The sequence below is a fragment of the Gymnodraco acuticeps genome, unplaced genomic scaffold, assembly GCF_902827175.1.
Source record: "Gymnodraco acuticeps unplaced genomic scaffold, fGymAcu1.1, whole genome shotgun sequence".
Lineage (NCBI taxonomy): Eukaryota > Metazoa > Chordata > Actinopteri > Perciformes > Bathydraconidae > Gymnodraco > Gymnodraco acuticeps.
Genome location: NW_022990047.1, coordinates 2,125,906 through 2,136,882, shown reverse-complemented (window position 1 = coordinate 2,136,882; position 10,977 = coordinate 2,125,906). Strand labels below are relative to the sequence as shown.

General features: G+C 41.1%; 1 protein-coding gene across 1 annotated transcript; it reads right to left on the bottom strand.

Annotated features, from left to right (window-relative positions):
• Positions 1-2,932: 2,932 nt before the first annotated feature.
• Positions 2,933-8,631, bottom strand: LOC117545774 (muscarinic acetylcholine receptor M2-like). Its single transcript, XM_034215731.1, has 4 exons — positions 8,538-8,631; positions 4,700-4,920; positions 3,637-4,500; positions 2,933-3,298 (listed from the first exon to the last, which is right to left on the bottom strand). Exons 2-4 carry the CDS (start codon positions 4,865-4,867, stop codon positions 2,987-2,989), a joined length of 1,344 nt encoding a protein of 447 aa, XP_034071622.1. The 5' UTR covers positions 4,868-4,920; positions 8,538-8,631; the 3' UTR covers positions 2,933-2,986.
• Between the last annotated feature and the right edge of the window lie 2,346 nt (positions 8,632-10,977).

Below are 10,977 nucleotides of genomic sequence, written 5' to 3'. Positions count from 1 at the left end.
TTTCAGTTTGATTCCTTCTGCTCTGTCTCTGAGTCTGAACCAGGAGAGGTTTATGAGTCGCAGTCCAGAGGAGCGATGGGAGGGGGAGCTAATACTGAATCCTCTCGCTCTCCCTCCAAATCTTTCACTCTTTCTCAAATCTACTTGATAAAGGAATTTCAGACTCTGGTGTTAAATTAGGATGGGTATAAAACTGTCTAGAGGTGTTGTGTTCATGTTATCAGTATAAAAGAAAAATTAATGTTTCTCAATTAACTGTGACATTTTGATTCTTGTTTAGGATCGAGGTCACATAAGAGACAAAAGTAGTGAGAGCATGCTAGAAAAATTGCAAAGCTTGTAGGTGTTAAGCTTAACTATCAACCATGTTCCTTTCATCACCTGCTTCTTCTTCGTACTGGGTAGAATGAGGCTATCGTTTCTATTAGTCTCCTGTTTGCTCCATTAGAGATGACATACTGTACTTTACTGAACCAGACGGTTACAAGACAAAACAGTGTCACATACTTTTATAATCAAATGCTGCTGTGAGTGTAGCAAGTTTTCTAGCAACACATCTCCCTGTACACCTGATACGGATATACACTCTGATGTTGTTTTAGACTGAGCACCAGTTACTGTCCCTTTGTCAACCATCTTCAGTTCAGCCGTCGTAGAATTTGCAAACTCACTGAACTGCATCGCTGTTTTTCATTCAGGGAATTACCTATTTCCTCCAGGGCACACACTACTGCAGTGCTGCACTCTTTTTATGGTGCAGTGTCTAGTTCCTTCCGTCAGGCAGCAGCGCAGCAGGGGTAGTTATATGGCCATGGATGAGAAGGCCCCAAGTGTCGTGGTGGAGCCAAGATATCAGGCTTTATGTACACTTTGCACCATTTGAATTCTCAGCTAAATTGAAGGTGTCACAAAAAATACTGACACTGCATTTTCTGTTATTATCTCTTTTATTTTTGTAAAACATGTATTTATAAGTGAAAGAGGGGAAGCTATTGACAGATATCACTATCACAGTTGGGATCCTTTCACAACAACATGGATCACAGATGTCATTATCTTAATAACAAGTCTAGCTAGACAGAAGGCATGCACGCACACACACACTCATTCAAACATTTACAGCTGTCGTTCAGACTGATTGTTCATGTAGGCAGTTTTTTACTGCCCAAATGATTTATGTCAACAGTATCTTTTTCTATAGTATATTATCTTCTTTTACACTATACTTTATACATATCTGCTTTGGTCACAAAACCATCACATTAACCACAATTTTACTGTCGGGGGAAAAAGAGGTTGCATGTTAAACAACATACTGCACAAGCTTGTGTTGGTGGAGCAAAGAGGAAAATATAAAACCCCAAAAGTCACTCAAATGTACATTTTTACAATACACCACATTCCCTCCAGAATTCCTTGAATACATATATATATATATATATATAATACTAAAAACATGTGTTTCGAATAATTATCGACCTGTCTGCTGCATTCGACACGGTGAACCATCCTTCACACTCTCCAAGAACTTGGAGTTTCAGGCTCTGCACTTTCCCTCCTCACCTCATACCTCAAAGACCGTACCTACAGGGTAACTTGGAGAGGGTCCGAGTCCGACCCTTGTCAATTAACTACAGGGGTCCCTCAGGGCTCTGTTCTTGGTCCCCTCCTCTTCTCCCTGTACACAAACTCGCTCGGATCAGTCATTAGCCCGCATGGTTTTTCATACCACTGCTACGCTGACGACACCCAATTAATTCTGTCCTTTCCCCGCTCAGAGACCCAGGTCGTCGCACGCATCTCTGCTTGTCTAGCAGACATCTCTCAGTGGATGTCTGCTCATCACCTCAAGCTTAACCTTGACAAGACTGAACTGCTTTTCCTTCCAGGAAAAGATTGTCCCACTCTTGACCTGACAATCAACATCGGCACCTCTGTTGTTTCCCCGACTCAGACTGCAAGGAATCTGGGTGTGATCCTAGATAACAAACTGTCCTTCACTACAAACATCGCTGTTACAAACCCGTTGCTGCAGATACACGCTTTACAACATCAGGAGGATACGTCCCCAGCTGACCCAGAAAGCCACGCAGGTTCTGGTCCAGGCTCTCGTCACCTCACGCCTAGACTACTGCAACTCCCTCCTGGCTGGTCTACCTGCATGTGCCATCCGACCTCTGCAGCTCATCCAGAATGCAGCGGCTCGTCTGGTCTTCAACCTTCCTAAATTTTCCCACACCACTCCGCTCCTCCGCTCACTTCACTGGCTTCCGGTAACTACTAGAATCCACTTCAAGACACTGGTACTTGCATACCATGCTGCGAATGGATCTGGCCCTTCCTACATCCAGGACATGGTTAAACTGTACACCCCAGCGCGTGCACTACGCTCTGCATCAGCCAAACAGCTCGCTGCACCCGCACTGCAAGGGGGACTCAAGTTCCCATCAGCAAAAACACGTGGGTTTGCTATCCTGGCTCCAAAATGGTGGAATGAGCTCCCCATTGACATCAGGACAGCAGAAAGCCTGCACATCTTCCGGCGCAGACTGAAAACTCATCTCTTTCGACTCCACTTCGAGCGAGAGAATGACTAAACAAAGAATTACTAACAAAGCACTTATATACTAATAAAGGACTGGCTTATCTATAGCCAGTTGAGTAGCACTTGAAATGTTTGGCTCTATGAAACCTGATGTACTTATATGATTCTGTTTTCTTCAAGGTTGTGTCTTCCTGGTCGAATGTACGTATTGTAAGTCGCTTTGGATAAAAGCGTCAGCTAAATGTAATGTAATGTTAAAAGTTGTGTGGTACAATTTAAAATATAAAACAGGTTCCTTTCAATGGCAGTATCTATACGTTCTACAATCTAAATAGAAACAGATTGCACAGAATGGATAAGAAAATCTCAATACTTTAACAATGTTATTGTGTCATTTCAGTTCACTAGATTTATCACAAACATGAGTCAGCTTGTTGGCCCTCATCGTGCTGTTCGTATGTTTTTGTACTGGCACATGAGCAGGTGCTTGAAGGTGTTTTTGAAGGTCGCGTTGCAGAGGGCGTAACATGCTGGGTTGATGGTGCTGTTGATGTAGCAGAGCCAGTAGCCGATGGTCCACAGGGAGTTTGGGATGCAGATGGAACAAAAGGTGTTGATCAGCACCATGACATTGTACGGGGTCCATGTGGCTACAAAAGCAACCAGGATGGCCATAATGGTGCGCGTCACCTTTTTCTCCCTGGAAGAAACGCCCTTCCTTTTCCACTTTGCCACAGCACTCTGCTTTGTCACCTGGACAAAAGAAAAAGAAGAAATCATTTTTTAATTGCACGTTTTTTGGCAACTTACAATTACAGGGGAAACACAGTTAGTGTTGTTGATTCTGGTTGCAGTGATAATTTGCTAGCTAACGTTGCAAGAAAGCTGTCCGATAATATATGTAATGGTTCGCATAAATCCTGTTTTACATTAGTAAGATCCAGAGACTAAATTGTTGACAATCCGATAAGTGAGATGTTTCTGTCTGCTCTAAATTGCTGGAGCAACCAACAGTTCCATACCTAGACCCTGGAGCTGTAAACATTTTAGTCATATACATTGTAATGGACACACTCAGTGATCAAATGTACCTTAAACAGGGTCCTTGCGGTCAGACTTTGTCTGTCAGCGGTGGAGTTCTCCGGAGAAGGTGGCTGAGTTTGGTTTGTCTTTTTCTCACCATTTGAACATTTCTGAGAGGAAGCAGGGACGGCAGTATCTTTAGACGTTGAAGCGTGGTTCCTGTCGTCTGTGGAGTCTGCCTGATCAGTTCTTTCTTCATGACTATGCCCGTTTCCATTCTGCTGTTGCAGCATTTCCTTCTCCTTCCCATCTGCAGCCTCTCCATGAGCATCTCCTGTTGTGATGCCGTCGTTCTGACATCCGTCCTCCTGGCTGTGAGAGGGGCCCTCCCCCAGACTGGCCCCTGACGGCTTCCTAGTGTTCCTCTTCACGCGGCTGCGGCTGGCCTTGGAGATGCGCCAATAGAGGTAGATCATGATGGCCACCGGTAGGTAAAAAGCTGCGATGGCTGTCCCAAACGTCACTGCAGGGTTTGAGAAGAACTGGATGTAGCACTCACCTGGCGGTACGGTTCTCCCCCCCACTATGAACTGCCAGAACAAAATGGCCGGGGCCCACAGGACGAAGGACAAGACCCAGGCCGCAGCGATCATCAAACCCGCCATCTTGGTGCTGCGGCGCGCCGGATAGCTGAGTGGCTTGGTGACACAGAAGTAACGGTCGAAACTGATGATGAGCAGGTTCATGACTGAAGCGTTGCTGACAACATAATCAACCGCCAGCCACAGGTCGCACACCACGGCTCCCAGGGGCCAGTAGCCAATCACAATGTAGACGGTGTAGAGGTTCATGGAGCAGAGGCCAATAATGAGGTCCGCACAGGCCAGGCTGAACAGGAAGTAGTTGTTGACAGTCTGCAGGTTCCTGTTTACCTTTTAGAGAAACAACATGGGGCAGGCTGTCAGATGCTAATCTTTTTTGGTACCATGTGATGTGTGTTTTCTCATTTTCTATTAGATTACCACCCTGCATGTGCTGGCTGTATTCTTATCTCTATATCTGGCTGTGCTTTTAAAAGTGTCCAGAGGTGGACATTTGAAACTTTAATGAGCAAACCAAGAAAACCCAAACCTTTATAGAGAGCATGACCAGGATGTTTCCGATGACAGTGAACAGACTGAGGGATCCGGCCACCAGGATGATGAGTACAATCTCCACAGTGGAGTACGGGCTTGCAGAGAAGAGGCTGTTATCCCCGCTGCTGATGCTGGTGGTTTGGGAGGAATTCAGAGTCTCCATACTGGCTGGTTTATGGATTTCTCTCTCAGTCTCGAATCATATCTGTACAATATCTGGTAAACACAAAACATTATGAAGTATCAAGCTTATTTTTTGCAACAGTTTTTTGATGTTTGTATCTGTCTGCACAGTCATGCGTAACTTTCAGCGTGTAAACATTTAGCAGGTGTTTGAGTGTTTTGAGCTCACGGTGTGAAGGCTACACAGGTGAGCAAATAAAGCTGCAGCAGCTGTGTTTTACATATACAACAGTCTCCCTCATACACATATCAGGAACAACACCTTAGAAAGATGGAATCTGCACAGTTTGTGTAATATTATATCTGTAAATCAGTTGTTATTCCATAATCAACTTGCTGATGACTTAATGATATCATCAATGATAGTTTTTTGCAGATACTGTAGGCATTATCTATTCTTTATTATTAAATAATAATAATTGATTATAATTCAATTGCAATATTAGACATTAACATGATAAAGTGTAGATTCAATATTGCCAAAATACCCAGATACTACTGTATACATTTCCCCCCCACCCCTAAGGGACCTGGAAGTATTAACTTTGATCAGAGTTCATTTTGTAGATTTCCCATTCGGACTTGAAAGTCACAAAATGCCCTTTGGGAGTATCTAACCCATGCATGAGATTTAATATAAAAATGTCAAGTAATAATCTGGATCCTGCAGACATAGAGGAGACACGTCATATCATAGCTGCTTGCCTGGTTTGAAAATTGGATTCTGTTTGTGCTTTCATGTTTGCTATTTGAGACAGATCCAAACAAACCTTAATAGATGCAACAGTTTTAATGTCAGACGGGGGCAGAATCTGTGAGTCTAAAAGGGTTTATGAACAACAACAATTCTTGCCTTCTGAGTGGGAGAAAAAAGGGAAACGTTTTTCTTGGCTCTGAAACTACCTGCTATTAGGGTTACAAAATACTGCTTCAATGAAAGTACACAGAGTTACACTCGGGGCCCCCCACACTGATAATCCAGGCATTCGTGGTGCCTTGGATAAAAGCATCTGCACATAACAACATATTAAATGGGAATGGAGATACCTGTTAATTTGAATGGGTTGTGTATTCAAAACGTCTGATGCCAAGCAAACAGACAACAAAACACCATAATTAAGGTAAAGTATCATTATGAGAACTATTATTTCAAAATCCCAGAAACATTAGGAATAGATCTACAATAGCAATGTGATTAACTGATGTATTCTGATCAGAAAATCAATGTAAAGACACTTAGTTGTGACCATGAAGGTTTTTGCATACTGCTAAAACCATGTAAGTGACTCCATTAGGCCACATGATAACATCGTACTGTACCTGAAATGTTTCCTTCCTGCTCTTACAGCCAGATGAAACTTCATTAGAGCATCTCTAACCACATCACCTACTCATCAAAGACCCATTCTGGGCCTTTTCTGTAGCAAATGAGAAAGAGCTGGTGTGTGTGTGTTTGTGCGCTTTCATTTAGTTGAACTATATTTTTCAGCCTTAAAGTTACGAGTCTGAAGATTTAGGGAAACAGTATAATATTTGTAATAATGTAAATATCAGGGTTAGTTGAAAGTTACTCTTAGGTTTAAGAAAATGCATTTGTACTTGCATAAATCTCGTCATATTAAAGGGACTCACTTTGAATTGTGGGACAAAACTCAGGTCCCCACATTTGAGGATTAAGTCTTGTTTCTTGCTTAAAGTTATGGTGCAGTAAGTCATTTAGCACTAACGATTGGCATAAAATGTGTCTCTAGAGAAGTTAGGGTAACAAAATGCAATTCCTTGATCCTATTAAATAAAATAACCAATTACAATACTGTGTTAATAATAATACCTTTTCGGTCCACTAGATAGCAGTTTTTTTGCTAGGGTTGACAGAAATTTGGTCAACGACATTGGTGGAATAAATGAGAAATGTGCCAATTTTTTTAGATAAACCGATGTTTACAAACTGCATTATTATTAACACAGAAAAAAAAGGTAGTAAATCGAAATAAATATTATTGCAATATTGACTTTTTTGTGTGTGAATAATATCGTATCATTGGGCCTGTAGTAGTTCCCACCACTATAAATTGTCTTTTTGTTATAAGCTGCTGTACTATAAGTGCCTTGCTGCACCCGTTTGCAATGAACATTTGGACCACAAAAGAAACTGTAATTTCAAACTGTGCAAAACTACAAACTGTAGTTACCATGTGATGTGGCATTGGTTGGTCCATACTAATAAGACCAACATTTCTAAACCTCCCTAATTGTAATCCAGGGCTACTGGACAGAGTCACGGAGGCAAACAGCATTTCTTTGACAGGCACAGAAACGTGGTAATTAGATCCAGCAGATTCTGCCTGCAACAGCTGTACCGGTAATATGCTTCTAGCTTACAGTAGTGCTCATCTGGCTGGGTGAGCACGGCTTTAAAAAGTCTGTACTGTCTTTGATATCATGAAGGATACATACGAAACAGCCGACGTCAGGTGAGATGGTGAAACAAGAGGCTTGTTTGCAGAGCCGAGAGCGGACGTTACATAGAGTACACAGTTAAAAAGGACGGTTTAACAACTGCAGGATCAAAGTGTTTCAACATTTAATTATTTAATTGAAAAGTGATTTCTATCTCATAAATGTCTTTATTTGTTTACAAAGATTGTGAATACTATGTATCAATGCATATCAGATAAATAGACTTAAACAAATACAGTACTTAGACTGAGCGATTGTTTTAAATCGCACATTGCTTTAATTGTTACAGTAACATTTAACAGATTTCAAAAGGTTTTTCAGTATTTTGAAGCAACGGTTTCTGATGTAATTGCACAAGTAACTGTTAATAGGTTTGCCACACAAGTTTGTTGTGAATCTGAAAAGTGGGAAATTTCACATCAGCCTGAGTTTTGGACTCGCACGGCAGTGTAACGGAGAGAAGAGAAAACCACTCAATATTCAACGCAGCACTGCAATGGAGCCAGAAAAAAAGGACAGAGAAAATATAAAAATAGCTGAATACAAAAGCGTGACCAGGGTGTAAAGGACAACAACAAAAATTAAACCACAAGGTACAGAGGAGATGACAAAGAGGAACAAGAAGATAAAACCACTTTTATTTTTAACAGAAGAGAGGCGACCGAGGGACTCCATCTCAGGGGACATGAGTACGAGAGTTAATGAGCAAAGATTGAATAACTTGATGTCATCTTGTAGGCCTGCAGTTTACATAGAGAAGCTGCCTGTTTGAAATCTAATCTCCTCTTACACACAAACATGTGTAACCGGGGGGATTCCTCGGCAGCACAGAGACTGGGGAATCCAGACCCAGATCTGATGCTGATGGCTGATAGAAACCTTTCAGCACAGAAATGATGATCAACATTTGTAAAGCAGCCTTTAATGAACAATAAAACGTTTTCCAGTTCAAGCCTTAAATACTAGAACCTGAGACCGCATGTGGAGTAGAACATTTAATATCATTTGAATTATCATTGTATACCTGAAATTTAAATTAATCTTTCTTATTTGCAGCAAAAGAAAGCAAGAGGAAAAAGAGTGTCTGACTTTACGTAAAGATATTAAACATTTATCAAAGAAGCTGTGGTGTAAGTCAAGTGTCCTGGTTTGCAGCAGTTTGGAAGATCCACAGAGAAATGTTATCTTACCGTGTCTGTTGGGATTGGCATGGAGGAGATGTTTTAGTTTGGTCCATGTTAGTCTCACCTCTGACGAAACTGGAGCAGAGAGAGAAGCAAAGAGTAACCCAGCACTGATGTCGCTCCTCCTTTGACAAGAACCAGTGTGTGTGTGTTTGTTTGTGTGTGTGAGTGTTAGAGAGAGACACAAAGAGAGACTGGCAGCAGGGAGGGGTTAAGGGGGGCTATTAGATGTGATGTATCCCTTAAGCCAGGGTTGCACATTTTAATAAAGGAGAGACGGATTCAGACAGAGACGGAGGAGATGTTTGTTTCAGGACCATGGAAAGCACTGGTCTCTACAGCACAAACACACCATATTATCTTCCGTTACAAACGCTGAGGGCGATGATGTGAATAGGTCTGAGTGGCTGTGACATTAAATATAATGGTAAAGCACTATTAAAATGAGGACAAAAGAGGGTTGCACTGTTATTTTGCTGTAGGACGTTAACCTTTAAGACTCAGTTGTTTTGACCTTTTAACCAAACTTGTGACGCAGTGTGCCCCAGTTGGTGGATGACCTTACTTTGATGGAATTACCCTAAAGAATAATGGTCCCTCTCCATGAAACAATATTGCAAATAAAACAAGGAGTGTGCCACCGCAAAGTCCTGATGATCTGATTTGAGAAAAGACAAGATGATTAATTGAGCTCATCTTGGTCCAGACTAATGACGCACTAATCAGATCAACTTCGGTCTAATAGTTCAATTGATTGGATGAAATGTAAACTGTGTAAGAATTCTGCATATTTTACATTCCGTGTTATCGCTTTGATTTCATATCAAACAGATATTATCTAATTCATGTGATAGAAAAATGTGTTGGTGCATTAATGGATGGGCTTCTCTCGATCGTTTGACGATTTATCATGAACACAATCAATATGACTTTACTGTGTGTCTCCACATGTATGTTGTGTTTCCTGTTTCCCTGAAGCTCTCCTCCAATTAAAAAAACAATCTAGCATGTATTATTATTTGTAGTCTGAATATATTAAAGAGAGAAAATACATTTTAGCTCTATTTCTTACCCTGATGATGCATGATAACACAGACATTAAAAAAGGTTGAATTAGGCTCTGGTATTTAGGTACATGAGGAGACACGTCATATCATAGCTGCTGCAACATTGAATGTGTTATCTGTGAGGGTGTTGCAGTCGTTGCATGGTGAGATCACTTAAAAGCTTTCTCGCAAGCACCTTAAATTGCTGGTTAAAGGTAACTAAATCTTTAGTTGTGTTGTGTCAGATGTTTTCCCTCTGTGGTCTTACAGGCAAGCTGAATGATGTTAAAAAAACACTTACTGTTTCACACGTTAATGGGCACAAATAGTAGTGTAACGGGTTAAAAGGAGGGCAGACAGAAACCATAGAGATGCACTGCTGCAGGGCATATGTTGTATGTTATTGGAAAGCAAGTGATAAAAGCCATCACCCCTTGCACACTTCCCCTCGCCTCTCTCATCATCATTCCTTTTTATCCACACATTTGCAAACCTTCTCTGTTTCTTGTGCATGTTAGTTAAACTCTCAAAGCATAAGTCCATGATAAATTATATGAATCTGTTAATGTCTTCAGAGTGAGGGGAACACTATTCAAAAGTTGCCATCCACCACTCTATGCACTCGAGGAATACAAAATATAAAGCAGCTCACAATGAAGCTCTATCCTCCTCACTATATGAAATGAAGCCTCAGGGCTGCAGGGAAATGAGGTCATCTAGTTAGAGCCCGAGCAGATGTTTGAATGGAGAAGGGCCCACACACAATGCCCATCTAACACAAGGCAGCATCACATTTCTGAAATTCACTGGTGCATAAGGTTGTCAACAAAGAGGTGGAATTCAGAAAACCTAAACGTCACACTGCATGCTTTTCTTTGCTCACACAATTATAAACTACATCATGTGCTAATAGGACAGACATTTACTGTAACTCTTCTCTGGGCCTGAAGCTAATCGTGACATACAAATCGTGACTCCTGTTCTGAAGACGCATCAAAGATCTTAAATCATGATTGTGAACAGTTACTACTGGCACTGATATTACCTGTACATACCATGGATTCCAGTCACAGAGCTGCATATCTGTATTCTTGAGAAAAATAATGACACCTGAAAACCCAAAAGTTGTCAGACTGCTCAAACACTGCCATATACTGTAGATGAAAAACGATTCTCTCTTCTGCAAGACAAAAAATACACTGTCAACCCAAGATTTATCCTTGATCTGTTTTAAGGATGTTACTCTGTTTAAAAACATAAAATGATACCAAGTTACATAAATGCATACAACTAAAGCTGATTACAAACAATTGTATTTTGATTTATGTTATAGAAAATGAACACGGACATGTTGTCATCCGGCTACCATCTTTATTTAAAAGGTGCATTTAAAGGTGGGT

Bases quoted from the DNA above. Each gene is read 5' to 3' on its own strand.
- LOC117545774 (XM_034215731.1), bottom strand. From the start codon at position 4,867: ATGGAGACTCTGAATTCCTCCCAAACCACCAGCATCAGCAGCGGGGAT. The intron at 4,501-4,699 runs GTTTGGGTTTTC...TTTCTCTAAAAG, and splicing joins TGGTCATGCTCTCTATAAAG to GTAAACAGGAACCTGCAGAC. The intron at 3,299-3,636 runs GTACATTTGATC...TCTTTTGTCCAG, and splicing joins CCGCAAGGACCCTGTTTAAG to GTGACAAAGCAGAGTGCTGT.